This window comes from Phodopus roborovskii, unplaced genomic scaffold (genome assembly GCF_943737965.1).
Source record: "Phodopus roborovskii unplaced genomic scaffold, PHOROB, whole genome shotgun sequence".
Taxonomy (NCBI): Eukaryota; Metazoa; Chordata; class Mammalia; order Rodentia; family Cricetidae; genus Phodopus; species Phodopus roborovskii.
Window position 1 is genome coordinate 56,531,563 of NW_026126480.1, and position 22,425 is coordinate 56,553,987.

General features: G+C 38.9%; 1 protein-coding gene across 1 annotated transcript in view; it reads right to left on the reverse strand.

Moving 5' to 3' along the window:
- LOC127228797 (solute carrier family 22 member 19) overlaps nucleotides 1–16,765 on the reverse strand; it is a 29,474-nt gene extending 12,709 nt beyond the window's left edge. Inside the window, exons 1-5 of the mRNA XM_051193866.1 lie at nucleotides 16,337–16,765; nucleotides 15,184–15,287; nucleotides 2,837–2,991; nucleotides 2,576–2,744; nucleotides 798–921 (exon numbers count right to left, since the gene is read on the reverse strand). Of these exons, the coding sequence (XP_051049823.1) occupies nucleotides 798–921; nucleotides 2,576–2,744; nucleotides 2,837–2,991; nucleotides 15,184–15,287; nucleotides 16,337–16,738 (954 nt within the window). The 5' untranslated portion in view covers nucleotides 16,739–16,765. The remainder of the gene's footprint in view (nucleotides 1–797; nucleotides 922–2,575; nucleotides 2,745–2,836; nucleotides 2,992–15,183; nucleotides 15,288–16,336) is intronic.
- Between the last annotated feature and the right edge of the window lie 5,660 nt (nucleotides 16,766–22,425).

A 22,425-nucleotide genomic window follows, 5' to 3' on the forward strand; every position in this document is an offset into this window, starting at 1 on the left:
CTCGGACAGGAGAGGATCGGGTTGAATTTCCTGGTGTTCATCTGCCTAGGTTGTAAGTTATTTCTCTCTGAATAAACATCTATTCGGCCTATTTGTTTATCCTGATCCTTATTTAACCGCGATACCCAGTAATGAGATTGAAGACTATCTTTATATGCCATCCTAGAGTAGCTGCTGGAAGCAGAAGCAGACACCCACAGCTAAACACTGAGCTGACTCTTGGAAAGGGTCAGACCAGGCTGGAGAAACCCATAGAAACTTCTGACCTGAACAAGAGGGAGCTCATGGACTCCAGTCTGATGGCTGGGAAACCAGCATAGGACCGACCCAGACCCCCTTAATGTAGGTGTCAGTTAGGAGGACTAGACAGTTTCTGAGGCCTCTGGTAGTGGATCAGTATTTATCCCTAGTATAAGAATGGACTTTGGGAGCCCATTCCACATAGAGGGATACTCTCTCAGCCTAGACACATAGGGAGGGCCTAGGCCCTGCCCCAAATGATATGACAGACTTTGAAGATTCCCCATGGAAGGCCTCATCCTCTCTGAGGAGCAGAAAGGGGATTGGTGGGTGGAACAGAGGAGGATGGGAGGGTGCGGAAACTGGGATTGATATGTAAAAAAAAAAACTTGTTTCAAATTTAAATAAAAAGTTATATATAAAAAGGCATGTGCTACTGCCACTGTGATTTTAATATTTTTTAATTTAAATATCCTTATGAAGTTTTTTAGTGACTACACATTGTATATCAGGCACTTACATGAGTACATGTCAAATTTGTGTTCCATTATGCTTACCTCCATGGTTAGGGCATCTCTAGAACTCTTCATTCCATTCTTGCATGCAGCTTTTTGAAGTTCCTTTAAGCCCTTTTGTAGTTTGTTGGTCATAATCAGCCACCGAGCTGACTCTGACAGCCACCTGCTCAAGATGTTGGAAGTCAGACTATTCTTAAGCAGGCATTTTAAAACCACATTGATCCTTGAACAATTATATTCTTTAATTTAATACCTACCACTCATTCAGTTATATTAATAAATATAATCTTACACTGTCTAGACCAACACTAGGAAAATGGGAAATCACTCATGTATACATTATACTCATATTTCTAGAATGCAGACCTGGAATTAGGGTGGTCTGCTTATTCTTACCAAAATATGTATTACATGGAGTTCACAGAACTACAACATGAAGGATGCTTGTATATAGACATTTTCCAAATTTCTTGTTAAGGTGAATAGTTAATGTATTCTTACTTTGTTCTTTTCCTAAAAAATGAACCACTGGATAAATTGTGTACTTTAATTCTATCATTTAGAGTGTAATCATTCCTACTCCTAGCAACTATTGCTTTTTGGCCACAAAATGAAGTTAACCCTACCTTCATTTACAATCTATAAACCAGGGAGAGCAGCATTTTAATTTTTTTTTCTGTTTTTTGTTTGCTTGTTTTGAGATAGGGTTTTTCTGTGTAGCCTTGGCTGTCCTGGAACTCAGTTTGTAGAACAGGCTGGTTTCGAAGAGATCCTCTTGCCTCTGCCTCCCAAATGCTTGGATTAAAGGCATGCACCACCACTGCCCAGGTATAGCAGCATCACAATTTTGATGGATATGCTGTGAGGATGAAGTGGTATGGAAGAACATACTAGAGGTTCTACCTCTTTTCTGTGTGGATTCATCTCACTATATTAGCCTATAAACATTTAATGGCCTTTCCTAACCAAATATGCCTCCTTTGCTGATAGTATCATCATAGCACTGCTTAATTCTTTTTCTTTTTTAATAGAAAGCAAGGGAATCCAAAGAGCCAGTGAGAGAAGTAGGCCATTCTGCCTACAGCTTTAAACTGGAGAGGCCATGATTTTCCTTCATTGAACAGTTGTGAAGATAAACTTACTTTATATACCTTTTATTAATATCAAAATTACCATAATTTTCAAAGCATATTTTTTGTTTGCAAAATCACCCATTGAAATACAAACCACAACAGAGACAAAATGATCTTTAAATGCTTATTCTATTACTGTCTGGATAATTTAGACTTAGTAACAGGGACAGGCAGAAAGGCCAAGAACATTCTAGTAAGGATTCATTGCTAATTTCTGCTTTTGGGTGTTTTTTTCTCTAGTATATAAAATAAATTTGTACACAGTAAAATTTGAACATCAGTATACTTTTTTTCTGTAAATACATCACATGCATTACTTTGGATATACTTACATGAAAGTATTTATGAATACACTGAAATGTTGTGTATTTTATCCAGCTATTAAACAAAAATGCAGAACTAACAGGTAAACAGAATTTTCAAATAAAGAATGGGTATTTGTCAGAAAACGTGGGTCTTTCCCACATATGTACAGTGATTTTATAAAATTACTTATTGCTTATCTTGAATTCAGCCTCCACAGTTTTATCTGACAGAGCTGCTTGTCCTTCTGTCACATAAGTACAAAGAGGAGTGCACACTGCTGCCTCATGGAGACCAAACACAAATGCATTTCTTATGTCCTGATTCCATGTACATGGTCATCCCTGGATTCCATAACAGAAGAGGAAAGAAATCTCATACCTTGTGGGAATAAGGAAGAGGAACATTGGTACAGACATTGCCAGCTGGAGGTGGTGCCAGTTTCGAATAGCAAAAGCCAGGCCTCCCAGTATTACCTGTCCAATACCCCCAGCAGCAAATGCCAGTGCCATTACCAAAGCTTGGAATTTAGGGCTTGTCCATTCTAATACTGAAAGAAACGAAAATAAAGTTTGACTTTTAAGAAAGCTGCAAAGGTCAAACCCAAAGCTTGGACAATGTCCATCAAAAGCTTTGACTTACTGAGCAAAACACTGTTTGTCCTCATGGATGAGGAAGAAATCCCTGCCAGGAAGCGAAATGAGCAGTAGATGAGGAAGGAGGGAGCAAAAGCCACACAGGTTTCAGTGATGGCCAGCTGCAGTAAAGCACCTGTGAAAACAAACTTCCTCCCAAACCTGAGGAAAAGGAAGGGTTTGATTATGGGAACAATAAGAGTTTGCATAAACAATGAAGACAGAAATTAAAAAGGACAGACATCCTCTACAGCAAAAACCTTCCTTCCAACCTCTTTTAGATGGGGATCTTACCATGTAGTCCTTGCCAGTCTGGAATTTACCATGACTCCAAAGCTACCTTCAAACTCTGAGAGATCTGCGTACCTTTGCCTTCTGCTCCTTTTGATATCTTTTCTTTTCTTTTCCTTTTTTTTTTTTTTTTTTTTTTTTTTTTTTTGGATTTTCATGACAGGGTTTCTCTGTGTTGCCCTGGCTGTCCTGGAACTCTCTCTGTAGACCAGGCTGACCTCGAATTCACAGCGATCCACCTGCCTCTGCTTCCCAAGTCCTGGGATTATAAGCATGTGCCACCACTGCCTGTCTCTTTTCAGTTTCTTATCATTAGTTTTATATGTGTTGAGCCATCTATGACAGTCTACAAACCTGGAATTTTAACATAAGTGTGTCATACTAAATTATGCATGTAACATATCTACTAGCTATTTATTTAATCATAGTGGCAAAATATCTGATGGAAACTACTCAAGAGAAAGATTTATTTGGGCTCACAGCTTCTGAGGGCACCACCAGCCATCTATGGTGTCAGGAACAGATAACAGAGTTCCTCCTTTGCAGTCTAAACCAATTAGATTCATTCGAAAACCAAAGTGGGAATCTCCTTTAACATCAACCACAAGCAACCCAATTCTGCCAATCAAGTCCCACACTCTAAAGTCTCATAACCTTCAAAAGAGCATCCCTCAGCTAGGGAACAAAGTATTCAAATACACACACCTATGGTTCAAAAGATTTAAATTCAAAGGAGAAAATATGAAATGAGAATCAATCACTTTTATACGAGTGCTTATATACAACCTTTTGATTATTGATTCTATAGAATCCATTGATTATTCCTATAAAGGATGATCTCTGCATTCAGTGTCTTACATTTTACCTTCTTGAATTTATATATTAATATATTATATCAAACATAACACATTTTTCAAAAAGTCTGTTCCTTCCCCTCTTTCCTCCTTCTTATACTCACATGATGCATATTTTTGGCCAGCTTGCTGATGTCCCATGACTTCATTGAATGCTAGTAACTTTTAAATCTATCTTTTGGATTCTTAATTTTTACAGTTTTACTGTCATGTTTCTTTTCTCTAATTCATTATTGTATTAATGTCATCTTATACTAACTGTCTCTAGGGAAAATTTTGATTTCTTGTATTTTTAAAATCCAGATTTCTATTTTGTTCTTTCATGTACTTTCTATTGTTGATGTTCATATACACTGGTTTTCTAATTGACATTAATACTTTGTCCATGTCCTATAACATCCTTTTGTATATATTTAAGATATATCTTTTAGAGTATTTATCTAGTAAATCTCTCACAGAGACCATTCCTAGTATGTTACATTTTGAATGAGTTATACTTCTTTTTTGTTTTCAGAATTATTACTTTATTATTCTTATAAGAATTCATATTTGATTGTTGTAATGTGGAAATTTGGAATTCAGATTCTTACTTTTGCAAAGAATGTTCTTTCTTTATTTTATTTTTGAAGTATAGGGGCCTGGAACTTTTATGTCTTTACCAAACGGTTGCAAAGACAATTCCTTTGTCCTATGTTTTCACTGAACCCTTAAATTTCTTTACATCATACTGTCTAAAGTTTTTATGCATATTTCATGGAATGCCAGGATAGCTTCAATTTTTGGTGGTAGACTGACATTTGTCAGGATACTCCTTGAAGATGAAACTTATCTTTCTCTAATATTAGAACTAGTTTGATGTATAAGCTTAAGATCTCCATTTTGCAGGAGTGACGCACATCTTTATTCCCAGCACAGAAAAACCCTGTCTAGGAAAAAAACCAACCCCCCCAAACAAACAAACAAAAAACCAACCAAACAAACAAAAATCAAAACAAAAACCCTCTGTGTTGTTTACGGATGTGTGTCACCATTAGTTATATGATGTTGTTCTATTTTCACACACGTCTGCTGGATTAGCTAAAAATAAAATGATAGAGCAAATGCAACCATATTAGAAAAATACTCAATGTGTAAAGGCTAAAAAACCTCAATAAAAAAACAGAGATAATGAGAATGAATTAAAGATAAAGACCTAGACATGAGCTAGTTCTTTGAACAGATGAAATAATATTGTCAATTAACATATCCTATTCAAGAAAGAGATGGTTCGAGAGACTATTGGACAGATATACTTTCTAGAAGACTATTTATCCAAGTGTAGTTGTATCCATCTGTAATTCTATAACTTGGTAAACTGAGGCACCAGGACCATGATTTGAATGCTACTCTAGCACACAAAGAAATTAGAGGCCAGTGTGATTTTTATAGTAAGGCATTATTAGGAGTTTTGTTTGCAGAAGTCTTGTTTCTTATGCTGCCAAAGTATAGGAATTCACAGCAGTCCAGACATAACAATAAGTCATAGCTTATTTTTAATCAGGGAAGTGAGCAAGAGCACTAATTCTACTCCAGAGTGGAAAGCCAAATGAGCCAAATGACAGCAAAGCTTTCCTCTAATATCTGAGATTGTATATCTGTATCTATTAGATGCATTCCTCTTGTCACTTCCTAGAATGGTCTGGGTATTCCCTCCTTGGAAGGGGAGCAGGCTTCTTAGAATCTGTTTTTAACCCACAAGTCAGACTATTAAAATTAGGTACAAACATTACTTAACTGTTTATGAAGGTAGAAGTGCCCATGGAGTTGAGAAATTTACTAGAGCAAAGTTACTTTGGGCATGCCCCTCAGAGGGGGTCTCTGTGGGTACCAGCTTTATTTTTCACAGACTACTGCCCTTCCCTTTGTTTATGTAGTTTCCTATCTCATGGCCAACTGCTTGCCTTTCACTTATAATGCCCTGTATTCCCAAATCTGTTTCAACCTTAACATCTGTTTCAACCCTTGTTGTGGAATATTAATTTAAGATGTATTTCACTTGTTTATGTTGTGGAATATTTATTTATGATGCAAAGCCTAGATCTCAGTGCAAAAGCACAAATATGGTTTAATAAAGAGCTGAATGGCCAATAGCTATGCAGGAGAGGGATAGATGGGGCTTCCAGGCAGGAACAATAAATAGAATGAAATAATGAGAAGAAGAAGCAAGAAAAGGGGAAGGAAAGAAGATGCCAGGGGCCAGCCACACAGCCAGCCACAGAATAAGAAGGAAAGATATACAGAAATAGAGAAAGGTAAAAGCCCAACGGCAAAAGGTAGATGGGATGATTTAAGTTAAAAGCTGATTAGAAACAATCTAAGCCAAGCCCAGGCATACATAAAAAAGAACAAGTCTGTGTGGTTATTTGGGAACTGGATGGCGGGTCCTTCAAAGAGCAAAGAGTAACTACCATCAAACCCTAGTAATCCTAAAGTTTGGCAACTTGAGGGAATACACGTAAAACCAATATATGCTACCTAGTGCTACATAATGAGACACTGTCTTTAAAAAGGGAATAATAAATTTACAAACCAAGTAATTAATACTTTAATGGGGTTTCACTGAGATATGGAGAGACATGTAGACACTTACTTGGCAAAAATAGGTTTCTGTTTAAAAGACATGTTTTCAGGTACAGAATCCAAATTCTTTTTCTTTTCTTTTCTATTTTTTATAATTTTTTTAATTTTACATGTCGATCCCAGTTCCCTCTCCCTCCCTCCTTCTTACCCTCTTCCCCCCTCACATGCACCCTGACCACCCTCCCCTTCCACTCCCCTACCCCAATTCCACATGTAGGGCTATGCCATCCAGGTGGGGTCATGTAAATCTGCCAAGTCATTTGAAGTAGGGACTAGGAATCCTCTCCTGTCTCTAAGTTAAGGGAGTATCCTCCATGGGGGATGTGTCCACAAGGTCCTTTTCTGTACCAGGAATACATCAGACAGTGGTCTGAGGTCCCTCAGTCCTTCTAGCTGAGACCTATATTCAGGGGGTCTGAGTCAGTCCCATGCTGGATTCCCAACTATCAGTCTGGGGACCCGTTAGCTCCTCCTTGTTCAGGTCAGCTGTCTCTATGTGTTTCTGCAACCTGGTCTTGTCCTCTCCCTCTGCATCTGGATTCTAGTTCGACTCAGTGTTTAGTTATGGGTGTTTGCTTCTGTTTCCAACAGGTACTAGATGAAGGCTCCATGATGGTGGATAATTTAGCTGTTGATCTCACTATCCGGGAAGGGCATTTATGGTAGCCTTTCCATGGTTGCTCAAATTGTTAGTTGGCGGCAGTCTTGTAGGTCTCTAGACTTTTCTTTAGGTTCAGTTTTCTCTTCAAACCAATAATAGCCCCCTCTTTTATGTTCTCTCTCTCTCTCTCTCTCTCTCTCTCTCTCTCTCTCTCTCTCTCTCCCTCCCTCCCTCCCTCCCCTCTCTCTCCTGTCTTCTATTCCTACCCTGGCTCAATCTCCCTAGTCAGCTCAGCCGTTAAAGACTAGGCTCACAACCATAAATATCAGAATCCAAATTCTTATGCCACCAATTGTGATGACCATTGTTGTTAGATGGTCTTTGCATGACTAAAAGTGTGACTTTTAGAAATCTGCTTTGAGACAATTTAGCCCTTTCCACCTGTCCTCTCAGCCTTTCTTCCCAGCCCATCTCCATTCCTTTATGTTGCCCACCAACCAGAAGCACTATCTACCAGGGACCTCATAGCCACCACACTTGCCTAGCGTCCACAGAAGACAACAGCAATCAAAGAAGAGAACACCCACCTAACAAAGATAAGACCAAATATCTGCACTAAGAAACACCTCAAATATCACAGTTCCAGATGCCTAGATCTCAGTGCAAAAGCACAAATATGAACTACCAAGATTATATGACTCTGCCAGAACTCTATTACAGTAGGTTCTGAGAAACACAATACAGCTTGAGCACAAGACAAGTTCAAAATAACAATCATGAACACATTCAAGGACCGTAAAAAGGATAATGATTAAATACCTTAATGAAGTCAGTAAAAACAAAAATCAACAGTTGAATGAAATAAGAAAATAATATAAGACATAAAAGGAGAATTTAACAAAGAAATAAAATCACTAAAGAGCCCAAACTGGAAATTAAAAATTTAGGATGTCAAATAAAACCCTCAGAAGTAAGCTTCATCAACAGATTACAAAACATGGAAGAGAGAACTTCAGGTTGAAGGCAAGGTAGAAAAAATAGCTCAGTCAAAGGAAATGTTAAATATAAAAATACCCAGGTAGTTTGGAACAACACAGCTGGGAAATCTGGAACACTATGAAAAGACCGAATGTATGAATAATAGTGATAGGAGACGGAGAGGAAACCCAAGTTGGAGACATAGAAAATACTTTCAACAAAATCATAAGAGAAAATTTCCCCCACTTAAAGAAGGAAATGCCTATTAAGATACAAGAAGCATAAAAAGCACTAAATACATAAAAACAGAAAATAAATTCCCCATGACACTTAATCAAAATACTAAATGTACAGAATAAAGAAATGATATTAAAAGCTGCTAAGGTAAAAAAAAAACTAAGTAACATAGAGAGACAGGCCCATTAGAATAACACCTGACTTCTCAAAGCAGACTAAAAGACAAAAGGACTTGGATGGATTTCTACAGACTCTTAGCAACCTCAGATTACTGTACCCAGCCCAGACTACTATAACTAGCAAAATTATCAATCATAGTTGACATAGAAAGAAAAACATTCCACAATAAGACCAAATTTAAGCAATTTCTACATACCGACTCAGTTCTACAGAATGTTCTAGAGAGGAAACTTCAATTTGAGGAGGCTGACTGCACCCAAAAAGTCACAAGGAATAAATAATTCTAGGAGAAAAAAATCTCTACATGGTAAAGAAAGGAAGAAAGAAAGAAAGAAAGAAAGAAAGAAAGAAAATAACAGGAATCAACAGATACTGCTCATTGATAACTCTTAATATTAGTGTTCTCAATTCCCCCAATAAGAAGACACAGAAGTAACATATTGGATTAGAAAACAGGATGCATCTTTTTGCTGTCACTCAAAACACATCTTAGCACCAAGGATAGGCATCACCTCAGGGTAAAAGGATTGAAAAAAGTATTACAAACAAATGGACCCAAGAAACAAGCAGGTGTGGCAATTTTAATATCTGATCAAATAGATTTCAAACCAAAACTAATCAGAAGAGATAGGGAAGGACACTACATATTTACCAAAGGAAAATATCCACCAAGAGATATTACAATTATAAATATTTATGCACCAAACACAAGGATACCCAAGTTCATAAAAGAAGCACTATTACAGTTAAACTCACATGTTGTAGTTAAAAGCTATAATTCATCAAATGGATATCTACAGATGTTTTACCCCAAAAGGAACTTTACAAAGTCGTGGAAACTGAACAAGTCACCACTGAATGAAAAATGGTCAAGACAGAAATCAATTTGGACACTGTTAGCACAGGCACTAGGAACTGTAATTAATAAATGGGACCTCATGAAACTAAAAAGTTTTAGTACAGCAAAGGATAGCACCATTAAGGCAAAGCAGCAGCCTACATAATAGGAAAAGAATCCATATCAATTACACATTTGATAGAGAATTAATATCAAAATATATAAAGAACTAAAAAAAACTGAACACCAACAAACAGAAACCCTATTAAAAATTGGGTACAGAAGTAAGCATAGAGTTCTCAAAATTCAAAGCACATTATGGCTGAGAAATAAAGAAATGTTCAACATTATTAGGCATCAAGAAAATGCAAATCAAAATTATTTTGAAATTTCACCTTACACCAGTCAGAACTGCCAAGATCAACAGCTCATGCTGGAGAGGGTGTGGAGTTAAGGGAGAACTCTCACACATTGCTGGTGAGACTGCAAACTTGTACAGTCACAATGGGAATCAGTGTGGGGTTTCCTCAGGAAGCTGGGAACAAGATTTACCTCAAGACCTAGCTACACCACTCTGAGATATATATCCACAGAACTCTACATCCTACCGCAGAGACACTTGCTCACCCATGTTCATTGCTCTATCCATAGTAGCCATAAATAGGAAACAACCTAGATGCCCATCAACTGAAGAACAGATAAAATGTGGAACATTTATACAATGAGCTATTATTTAGCTGCCAAGAAATAATATAATTTCATTAAATTATAAAATTCAAGGTAAATGGATGGAGCTAGAAAATAAAATCCTGAGTGAAGTAACCAAGACCCAAATAGACAAATAGTGTATGTTTTCTTTTATGTGTGTGTCTTAGTTAATATTCTACTGTTGTGAATAGATGCCATGACAACAGCAACTCTTATAAAGGAAAACATTAACTGGGGCTTGCTTACAGGTTCAAAGGTTTGGTCCATTATCATCATGGTAGGAAGCATGGTGGCATGCAGGCAGATATTATGCTGGAGAGATAGTTGAAAGTTTAACATCTTGATTGGAAGGCAACCTGGTCCTAACTTAAACATTTGAAACCTCAAAACTCAAGCCTCCAACAAGGCTACTCATACTCTAACAAGGGAACACCTCCTTATAGTGCCACTTATGATCCTACAGAGGCCATTCTTATTCAAACTACAATGTGGATGTTAGCTTTCAAGCTTTTTCATGTGTATGATAATCTCATAACTACAGAGTATATAGTGAGTAGGGAGGAAGAGAAGATCTCTGAAGAAAGGGAAAATGGGATATATTGTTATGGAGAGACAAAAGGAAAACTATAATAGGAGGATAAAGTAAAGAAGGTGATGAGAGAGAAAGGCAAAGGAGGGATACAGGAAAAGACAACCAACATTAAGGGGCATTTGAAAAACCATATGGAATTCTACTACCATAAAGGCTCCCTAAAACACACACACACACACACACACACACACACACACACACACACACACACACACACACAGTCTAAATGGAGACAATGTCCCAACTAGACATCTTACGCTACCAAGGAACACTTCTAATGCCAAGAAGAGGTTACATTTTGTAGAGTTATAGGCAAAGGGATCCCATGGAAACCCTTAGACTTCAGACTATTGCCAAGGTTACTGGTTACTCACCACAACCTGATGGCAAGACCCTATTTATTTTTTAAGGCTTCACTTACATATATCACTGAAGATGGAAAAGTCTAAGTGGTGCCTAACTAGTAGGCTCACCCCTACTAGTTCACAGTACTAGACGGTTCTCTGACTATCACCCAAAGAGAAAGGCAATCATCAATAGCTCCCAGCTACAAATCCTGTAATCTGTGACAATGACCTGCCCGCAAGATGTACTGGTGCAACAAAAACATAAATGTTAAGGGAGTAATCAACTACTCTCTGATTGGATGGCCCCTGCATAAGGTAAATGGTCAATTCTTAGGTATTGGAACCCTGTCTCAGGTAAAACAAAGCATGAGATGGATTGAATGTATAGGGCCAGGAGGACAGAGAGGAAGGTTGAGATCATATGTGGCTGATGTATTGATAAATTTATGGGGTCGTGATCTATTACAGCAATGGAATTATACAGATTAACATTCCTCCATTATTAGATAGGAACCATAAACAACCTCATGATTGTGGAAAAAATATTATAAAGTACTATACAAGACAGATACCAAATATCCAGGCTGTACAAAAACAGAATACACGTGCTGAACAAACAGAGGAACCAAAAGCCCTACCTTTAAAATGGCTAACAGAGGAAACTGTCTGGGTAGGACAATGGCCTATGACCTCTGAAAAGTTATAAGCTTTAGAAAGCCTGGTTCAGGAACAGCTAAATGCTAGACATATCGAGGAGTCAACCAACCCTTGGAATTCTCCTGTATTTGTGATCAAAAAGAAATCTGGTAAATGGAAAATGCTTACAGACCTGAGAGCCATCAATAAAGTTATCCAGCCAATGGGCTCTTTACAGCCTGGAATGCCCTTGCCTTCTTTGATACCCAAAGAATGGCCTATTATAGTTATTGATTTAAAGGATTGCTTCTTCACTATACCTTTAAAAGAACAAGATAAAGAGAAATTTGCCTTCACGGTACCTAATTACAATAATTCTCAACTGGTGAAGAGACGCCCCCTTTCCCTACCCTTGTAATTTTGGGATAATAGTCATCGTCTTTGGGTTGGTTTTAGTTATTTAGGGTTGGGTATGGAAGGTGATGCTTACACTCGGGTTTATCTTTTAGACAGTAATAGGAAATGGTTGGGAAAGGTATGGTTTAGATGGGATATAGGTAGATTAGCCTATTTTCTTGTGAATTTGAGTAAGAATGATATAGTATTTTATAGCTTACATTGTTATGTATTCTTATATGTGGTAAGCTATGTAAAATTAAGTTTATATTTTGTTATATTGTGTGAAATCTTTCCACTTACAATGTTTTATGCACATTATTCTTTACCATATTCTATGTATGTATACTTTTCTTGTATTCAAGACATTTTGTATATTGATACAATTTGGGATATTTATCATGCTGCCCTTTATAGTTCTACCTCTTGTCTTGACATTTCTACTCTACCTCTATTTTAGAGATTTATATGTATGTATATGTATATAGTTATATTGTTTAAGTATTTGTTCCTGCTTTACTCAGGGAAGTTTTAATCAGTTTTTTAGCTAAGTTCCTGAGTATTACAGATTATAGTCACTCATGTTTCCTGTACCTATGAGATTAGTCAGATATAGATGCTTAATCTTCAGTCACTTCATAGACATGCAGAACATGGCATTTAAATGTTTTAATATTAGTACTCCGTTGACATGAGATACTGTTGCTCCTGACAGCACCGTGCACTTCCTGAAAATATGTTGGACACTGTTGTTGCTCCTGCTGGAGTTCATTCTCGCCTCAGCTAATGGCCTGTTGGGCAAAGAATTGCCCCCACCTTGACCACTGATTTGGACATGCAGTCCTTTGTGCTTGCAGGAGACAAATATAGTCCTATGTGCTTGCAGGAGACAAATATAGAAGACTGCTGGACCTTGCCAAGTCAGGGTAAGACAGCCATTCTACCTCCCTGCTGTTGTGGTCTGTCAAGTTCTCTTGGCCTTAGCCAAAACTGGGTGTACCAACGTTGCTGTGAGACTTAGGGTGACTGTCCAGGTGGCTTGCTGTTTCTGTCCTCACTGCACCTTTTGGAAGTTGTCCATCCGCACTTCCTGTCTACTCTAGTATCGTTATTTTTCTTCTCAGGTCTTGATGAGGTTGAAGATTAAACTATCACAACTATTATTCTCTCTTCCTAGTTAGATATATTAGGTACTAGATTTACGTTTTCCAGCTTAGGACAACTCTATTATAAATTCCTTTATGCCTTCACCCTAGGACTAGATATGTAGGTCATTTTGTTCTCGAATTTCCTTTTCTTAGAGCACACTTGTTATTCACTGTTTTGTATATAGTTTTGTATTAAGCCTAAATCTTTTCTTTAGACTAAAAGGGGAATTGTAGTGAGATAGTCCTTCTGTGGCACTGACCATGCCCATTGGGGGTGGAGCCATGGGTGGAAGTGACCTGTGGAGGGAGGTCAGAGAAAGAGGGGGGGGGAGCTCTCTTGCTGGCGTGACTCGGACAGGAGAGCATCGGGTGGAATTTCCTGGTGTTCATCTGTCTAGGTTGTAAGTTATTTCTCCCTGAATAAACATCTATTTGGCCTATTTGTTTATCCTGATCCTTATTTAACCGCAATACTAAGTGGCCAAGAACCTCAGACTAGTTAGGTCATGGGAATAGGGAAAAACTACTATTTTTCTGCTAAAGGAACATAGCAATATGATGTTGCCTACTGACATACTGCTAAGCCCATAAGTCAGTACCTAGCTCAGTTATCAGCATAGAAGCTACTTCTTGCAAGAGACAGGAATTAACACAGAGACCCACAACTGGACAATGGGCAGCGAGTGAGAGACTTTGGGACAATTGGTTCTACCTGGGCCGTTTCCATCTCTTACTCTCAGGGATCAGGGAACTATGTGGAAGAGGTGGAGAGACTGTAAGGTCCAGAGGGAGGGTGTCTCTAAGAAAAGTCTCCCCAGACACACAAGGATCGATGCACATATGAACTCACCAAGACTGTGTCTATGCACTCAAGCCAGACAAGGTCCTAGCCCTGAGAGGGAGGGGGCGAGGCCCCAACCCTAATCAAGAAGCTATCTGAAATTTATACTCACCAGGATAGGAAACTTAAGTTTTTTGCCAATGGGGTCTCATTGAGTATTTCAGACACACTTCAGGGTAGGTCCCAGGCCCAGGAGTAGTTGGCCATCACAAATAAACTCAATAGTATCTTTGTTGACTTTTGATCTCATTTTAATTTCTTTAGACATTTTTTTGTCTCATTGGTCTTTTGCTTATTTTGATTTCTGCTTTTGTGCTTTTTGTTTGTTTGTTTGTTTTTCTTCCTTCCTTCCTTCCTTCCTTTCTTTCTTTCTTTCTTTTTTTTTTTTTTTTTTTTTTTTTGAATTCTTGTTTGTTTTAAAATGAGAGAGAAAAAAATAACCTAAAGTTGGATGGGTAAGGAAAATCTTGAAGGAATGGGGAAGGGGGGCAAACATGATAAAAATATATTGTATGAAAAATTTCTTTTCAATTAAAAAAAAAAAAGAAATCCCCTTTGGCAGAAGTGAAAATAAAAACAACAGGCATAGCTTCCCAGCACGTCAGTCAGTTGCACCTTTTACTGGATGCCCCAGGAATCAAAGAACATTCGACTGTCATGCTTGAGCAATTATGGCATAGTTTCTGTTCTTGTCACCATGATTGTTTAGGGCAATGTCTGAGAAGCATGGCTAGTAACCCAGGCTAAGAGTGACAATGGTGTTTTCTACTAAATATTTTATTACAATATTCAAATAGGTAAATTCTATATGGTGAAACATATTTGTCTCATTACCATAGTTACCTTCGTATCTTTCTAAATCATGTGGTTTCACCTCTTCTCTAAACCATATGTTGAATAGCTACTTCGGTGTTCACACAATACACGGACTTTTAAACACTTAACATTTCCATTTGTGTTCAATGATCTCCAGGCTCAAAGATACATATAGAGAAATAAAATCTGCAATGATTATTTCTTAATGAATGAATAAATGACTCACAGATGATAAAAATACATAGAGAGAGTTTTAAAGCACAGTCACTCACCTGTCTGATAAATGGCCACCTACAATATGTCCTAAAAACATGCCAGACATGAATATAAATTTAGCCACTGAATTCAGTGCCTGAGATCCACATACCAGGTCCCACTGAAAGAGAAGAAAAGCAACATGACAGCCTGTCAGTGTAAGTTGTTCAAATTTCTTCAACATGAGCTTCCAATTATACTGTACCAGCCCCGTATTCCTCTACACTTGCCATTTTCATCGCCACCTGACATCTACCAGTAAGTCTCAGCTTAAACAAACCTGTTTCTGGGAATCTCCTGTAATTCTGAAGGTTATAGTGATGACTTGTAAATTGTGCTAAGAAGTTCTCAAATATCTATGCAATGGTGGAACATACCTTTAATTCCAGCACTTGGCAGGCAGATATCTAAGTTTGATGCCAGCTTGGTCTACAGAGCAAGTTCCAGAACAGCCAGGGTTATACAGAGAAACAATGTGTCAAAGTCCCCAACCCCCAAAATAGAAGTTTTCAAATGTGTCCCAATAATGTAAGTATTTGAGACCATTGAAGAGTTTGTTGGATCTTGTTTGTTGTTGCACAATCTCCCAAATGACTACTTCAAGTGTGGAGACTAGGCACTGATTCTATCTATCTATCATCTAGTCTATATCTATCTATCTATTATTTTGATAGTGATGAACTGTAGGGCTTTTAACATTTGGAAAGTGTGCTAGCCATTAGCCACATTAAAGTCATAAAGGAAGGTAACTTTCTGGGGGGGTTAGTGTTAGAGTTTGAATCCTTGACTTCACATGCGCTACACAATTGTTACAGCACCGAGACACATCCCTAGCCAACCACTGTATTTTTGCATAGTCTTCCAAATATCTTAAGTTTGAAATTAAAGCTAAATTATACTGACTTGTCATGTTTTGAGGTTCCACATGAATCATTCGCTTACACTGACTTGGCACAAAAATTACTTCTTAAGCAATGATCATCCCTATAATGAAAGGACAAGGAGAATAAATTCTTAACATTTTCAAAGCGATCACTAGATGCATTAAATATGTGCCTTACAATAAATACAGAGATCATCACAGTAGTTAAAAGCAAAGGCTAGTCTCAAAACATGTGCACTATTTAGGCTACCAGTAAAGCACCATCATGAACTCTTGAACTGACTGACCTTGGACACAGTGGTGGAGAGGAAGGTGCTTCTGTCGTACACCCAGCCGTCCACACAGGGCTCTGTGTCTGCCTCTGTCACATTAGAGAAGGTGCCATTCAGATGAAGGAGATGCCACTGTGGCTGGACAAAGCGACGGCACTTGTCTGGCCTCAGGTTGGAGTCCAATGGGATGGAGATCCTCAGGAGGTCATCTTGGCTCAGGATTCCGCTGTCATTGTCAGAGACAGTGTCATTGTCAAGGATGGGGACCCAGCAGCGATGACTGGGTATGGCTGCAGTGAAGTTCTCCAAAAGAGTGTGAGGAACCACCAAGCCATTGCAGATCAGGAGGAAAGCCATCTGAAGTAACTGGAACCTCCCCAGGCTGCCAATGTGAATAAAAAGGTCCTGAAAGGCCATCTAGGCTGAATCTGTATCTCCAGTGGGAGGCAATAAAAAGTTCTTTTTCACTAAGACACACTAAAAAGGTTAATCCTGTGCTCTTCTTCCTGTGCTCCTCTTCTGAGTCAGGGTTAGACAGGGACCAATAGGAATAGTCTGATGATTTGCTTTAAGTAACTGAATCTGTTAAAGATCTACTTTGTGAGAAATTTTGTCAGTGCACTGCCCCCTATCAGCTGTGAACATTGATCTTCAAATTCTCTGAAAACAGTTGAGTTAACTTACTATTTCATGCAGTCCTTTATAGAATATATAATTTCCCGGAATCCAGCGTAAAGTGGTTTTCATTTTTCTGCTTCATGGGAGTAAATATTTTGTTTAGTATTTGTTTGTGTAAAAGGGTCACTGGAAGCCAGTAGATCTTAAACTTTGGAAGTGAACTGTGGTGGGCCATGTCCCTATGATAGCTGGGGTCTGCATCAATGTCCGTGGCTCCTGTTCCACTGAGGGCTGTGTAAATGCTCAGGGTCTGGTCAGTCACCTGAGACCATGGCAGAGGCATATGAGTGCCCTTGGCCTGATGGGGCGGTCCCAGCATCCCAGAATGACAAGCTCAGCTACCATCCAGGTCCACATCCTGGGCTTTGGGTTAGCACACCCTAACACCTACTTCTTCTATGACCCGTTGGAGCATGTGAAGGGACTGGTCCTATAGGACCATAGCTGCAGGATCTCCGTGGCTTGAGGCAACAGCAGGATAACCAAGAGTTTTGGTGAGGGTCAGTGACGATGGTGTCCCAGAGGCCTTGAACAAGACCAATGACTCATTTCCATGAACATTTGTGGGTGGGGCTGATTAGACAAAAGAGTATACCGAGTATCTTAGAGTTTCTATTGTTGTGAAGAGACACAACCAAGGCAACTCTTATAAAGGAAAACATTTAATTGGTGGGTGGGGCTTACGTTTTCAGAGTTTCAGTGATATGGTGGCATGCAGAAAGACATGGTACTGGAGGAGCTGCTATATTTTGATATGCAGGCAACAGGAAGTGTGTAGTGGCATCTTGTTCGGCAGTGGTGGTGGTTGCATCCCAGGGGCATGGCTTCAGGTGTGCAGATAGGACTCCTCCTAAGGAAGCGTAGGAGTTGGCTCCTGGCAACCCGCCTGCGTGGCCCATTGCGCCCCCCCCCCATTTCCCAGAGCTGCCAAAGGCTTTTCTTCCGTATCCACATGCCTCTTTTGCGCAGTGCCCAGCACAGTGACCTGTCTAAAGCCATCTCTCAGTTTTCAGGGACCCACCACTAGACACACCCCTCCATAGCTGAAGCTTCAACCCAGTACAGCTGCCCAGCTCTACTGGCCCGTCAGCACCTGCTGCGCCTGCAGTTTGCTTCATTTCCTTTCTCTCTAACAAAAATTCATTCAGTTTGGGTTTGTTGTGTGTTGTTTAGAAATCATTGTAATATATTAGGAACAAATCATAGTTTAACATCTTTACCCCTTGGTTTGCTTTGGTGGTATACCTCTGACACCTGCTGGCCAAACATAGTTATTGCAACTTAAGGTCAACGAGGAAACCACCAAGCACCTAGACTTCAATCTTCTGGGATTTTACTTGAAGTACATTACTCTATATGTTGCAATTTAAGCTAAATAGATGGATGGATGGATGGATGGATGGATGGATGGATGGATGGATGGATGGATGGATGGATGGATGGATGGATGGATGGATGGATGGATGGATGGATGGATGGATGGACGGACGGACGGACGGACGGACGGACGAATGATAGATAGATAGAATTAACTGCTCCATGCCAATTTCTGCAATGTATGGAATTTTAGAAGAGGTATACGACTAAGATTAATGACAAGCTTTCAGATAGAACATTGTTTTTGGAAGGCAATCTATATGCCATCCAAATAATCTCTAAAGATGGGAATATTAAATCTCTAGAATCATATGTGAATGAGGAGAACAAGAAACTGACTGATTTAATGAAATCATTGGAAGCTTTTGCTGTCCAGGGAGTTCAAAGACTCTGAGAAACAATAATGAATAGATTACAGGCCATAGAAGGCGCTCTTAAAACGGATACACTAGGAGTTAAGATACCAACAAAAGAGAAAAAAATATTTAACATCACCTGGACCTTTCAGAGTCAGAGGTGACTTACCAAAGGTTGTATCATCATCATCATCATCACCTGCTATGATCTATCCTGCTACTATTTCTGAAAAACCAGCAAATATTGAACACCCAGAAGGCTATTTCTGAATGTAAATAGGAGCTGATACATATGAAAGATTCAAAAGATAGTAAGGAAGCAGTGGTTTCTTATGGCATGCATTTACCAAATATGAGGTAGTTAGTAAAGGCATGGGCTACAAGAAACAGAATAACTCCAAAAGGCTGGCTTCAATTAGTCTCAGCTATTCTAGAACTTGGGACACAGCTGCAGTGGAAGTCATATTGGAGGGAAGATGCCAAAGCCTTTGAACATCAAGGCAGAATCAAAGGTTATGTGGCTTCCCAAGAACAAATTATTGATGAGGGTCTTTATGTTGATACAGATTCTCAGGCTACATACATTGAACACATCTTGTCCCTATGCCATACAGCACCCTTGAATGTTTGGGACAAGATTCAATAATAAGGGAAAAGAATTGGGTCATATACTAAGGTTATACAAGGCTCAAAATAACCCGTTAGGGACTTTTTTGCAAAGACTGACCAAAGCCATACAAATAGGGATAGCAGATACAGAAGCTAAATGAGTACTCATTTAATCTCTGGCTTTTGATAATGCTAATTTAGAATGTAAAAATTGCTTGGGACCTTAACAATAAGATCAGGACCAATGGATAAATGGATCCTGCACACAGCCAATGTTGAATCTTTTGACTATAACACTGATGTTTGGATAGGAGAAGCAACCTCCAAAGGTATGAGGAAACATCAAAATACCAAATGTTTTAATTGTAGTAGAATAGGCCATCTGAAAAGAAATTGTAGACAAGGCATTCCTAGAAATAATGCTTCTTCTAGGAGTAACCCAAATAGAAGGCCCCAATCTTCAGGATTATGTAGATGTGGCAAAGGCTGACATTGACCAGTGAATATAGATCAACAAGAGACAAACAAGGCAACACTTCACCATCAGGAAACTCCTTGAGGGGCCTCTGGAAGGCCTCCATGTCCAATGTGGTCCAGTCATTCCCAGTCACTGTGGAAGACAATACTTCCAAGAACAATTAGGAAATTCAGTACCTATTGTAAAAAAAAATCACACTGCTCTGGATGGTAGAATATATTTGGAGGGTGAATCAAAACTCCACAAAGGAAACAAACAAACAAACAAACAAACAACAATTTTGGCAGACTTCCATAAATGACCAAAGACCAAAACTAAGGGTACAGGTAAATAGCACTATACTGGAGGATTGCTGGACACAGATGTGGATGTTATCATTATACCTTCAGAATCTTGGCATTCAAGTTGGCCTTTTCAGGAGGTAGATGTTCAGTTCTTAGGGATTGGAACTCTATCTCAGGTAAAACAGAGCACAAGATGGGTTGAATGTATAGGGCCAGAAGGACAGAAAGGAAGGCTGAGGCCATATGTGGCTGATATAGCAGCAAATCTATGCAGTCATGAGCTGTTGCAGTAATGGGATACCCAGCTCAACATTCCCCCATTATCAGAAATGAACCATAAACAAACGTTTTTATGAAAAAAAAACACTATAGAAAACAGACACCAATAATACAAGTGACACAAAAACAGAATACAACAGTGTCAAACTCACAAAGGAACCAAAAGCCCTACTCTTAAGGTGGCTAACTGATGGACCTGTCTGGGTGGGGCAATGACTTACAACTTCTGAGAGGCCAGAGTTTCTAAAACAGCTGGTTCAGGAATAGCTGAATGCTGGGCATATTGAAGAATCTACAGCCCTTGGAATTCTCCTGTATTTGTTATTAAACAGAAATCCGGAAAACGGAGAATGCTTACAGACTTGAGAGCCACCAAAAAGTAATTCATTCAGTGGGCTCTCTAGAGTCTGGGAAGCCCTTGCCTTCTATGACACCTAAATAATGGCCTATTATAGTTATTGACTCAAAAGGCTGTTTCTTCATTATACCTTTGCAAGAAAGATAGGAAAGAATTTGCCTCCATGGTGCTTACTTAAAATAATTCTCATCCTATCAAGAGATATCAATGCAATGTCCTTCCACTGGGAATGTTAAATAGCCCTACCCTGTGCCAATATTTTGTGCAAAAACCATTGGAAATAATTTATACACAGGTTCATGGATGATAGTTCATTGGCTGATTCTAAGGCAGAGATGTTAGAAAAAAAATGTTTGAGGAAGTGAAGAACGTTTTACCTCGCTGGAGATTACAAATTGCCCCCAAAAATACAGAGAGGAGGGAGTCTATTAAATACTTAGGATATGATATAGGTCTACAGAAAGTGAGACCACAAAAAGTACAGATCAGAAGAGATCGACATCAGACTCAATGATATTAAAATATTGCAAAGAGAGATTTCCCAGCTACAGACTATTATTGGAGTAGAAAGACATGATCTAAAAAATGTGAAAAAGACCCTAAAAGGGAACAAGGACTTAAATAGTCCAAGATTATTATCAGTGGAAGCTGAAAAGGAATTCAAACAGGTAGAAAAGAAAATACTAGAAGCACTTGTGAACCGCATGTATCCAAAGCTTGACTGCACTCTGGTTATGTAATCATCTAGGGAATGCATTCCAGGGATTTTGATGCAGAGGGAAGATATCATATTGGGATGAAGACTTCTAGCAGATAAACAGAATTTAAAAATTAAAAACATACATAGAAAAGAATTCTGATTTGATTTTGTTTTATTTGAAATTTTTTTATTTAAATTTGAAACAAGCTTGTTTTACATGTCATTCCAAATTCCCTCACCCTCCCCTCCTCCCCGTCCCAGCAGCAACCCCTATCCCATCCCCTGTCACATCATTTGGAGCAGGGCCTGGGCCCTCTCTATGTGTCTAAGCTGAGAAAGTATCCCTCTATGTTGACTTGTTTCCCAAAATCCATTTGTATACTAGGGATAAATACTGATCCATTACTAGAAGCCCCATAGCCCCAGTCCTCCTAACTAATACCCTCATTCAAGGGGTCTGGGTCGGTCCTATGTTGGTTTTCCACATGTCACACTGGGGTCCATGAGCTCCCGCTTGTTCAGGTCAGCTGTGGGTTTGTCCAGCCTGGTCTTTTCAATTTCAGGAGGTCCCATTTATTAGTTGTTGATCTCAATGTCTGTGCTACTGGTGTTTTGTTCAGGAAGAAGTCTCCTGTACCAATTCATTCAAGGGTACCTCACACTTTCTTTTCTAAGAGGTTCAGTGTGGCTGGACTTATGTTGGGGTCTTTGATCTACTTGAACTTAAGTTTTGTGCATGGTGATAGATATGGATCTATCTGCAGTCTTCTAAACACCAGCACCATTTGTTGATGATATTTTTTTTCCATTGTATAATTTTGGCTTCTTTGTAAAAAATAAGGTGTTTGTGGTTGTGGGGATTAATATCAGGGTTTTCAATTCAATTCCACTGGTCTACCTGTCTATTTTTGTGCCAGTACCAAGCTGTTTTCAGGACTATAGTTCTATAATAGAGCTTGAAGACAGGGATGGTGATGCCTCTGGA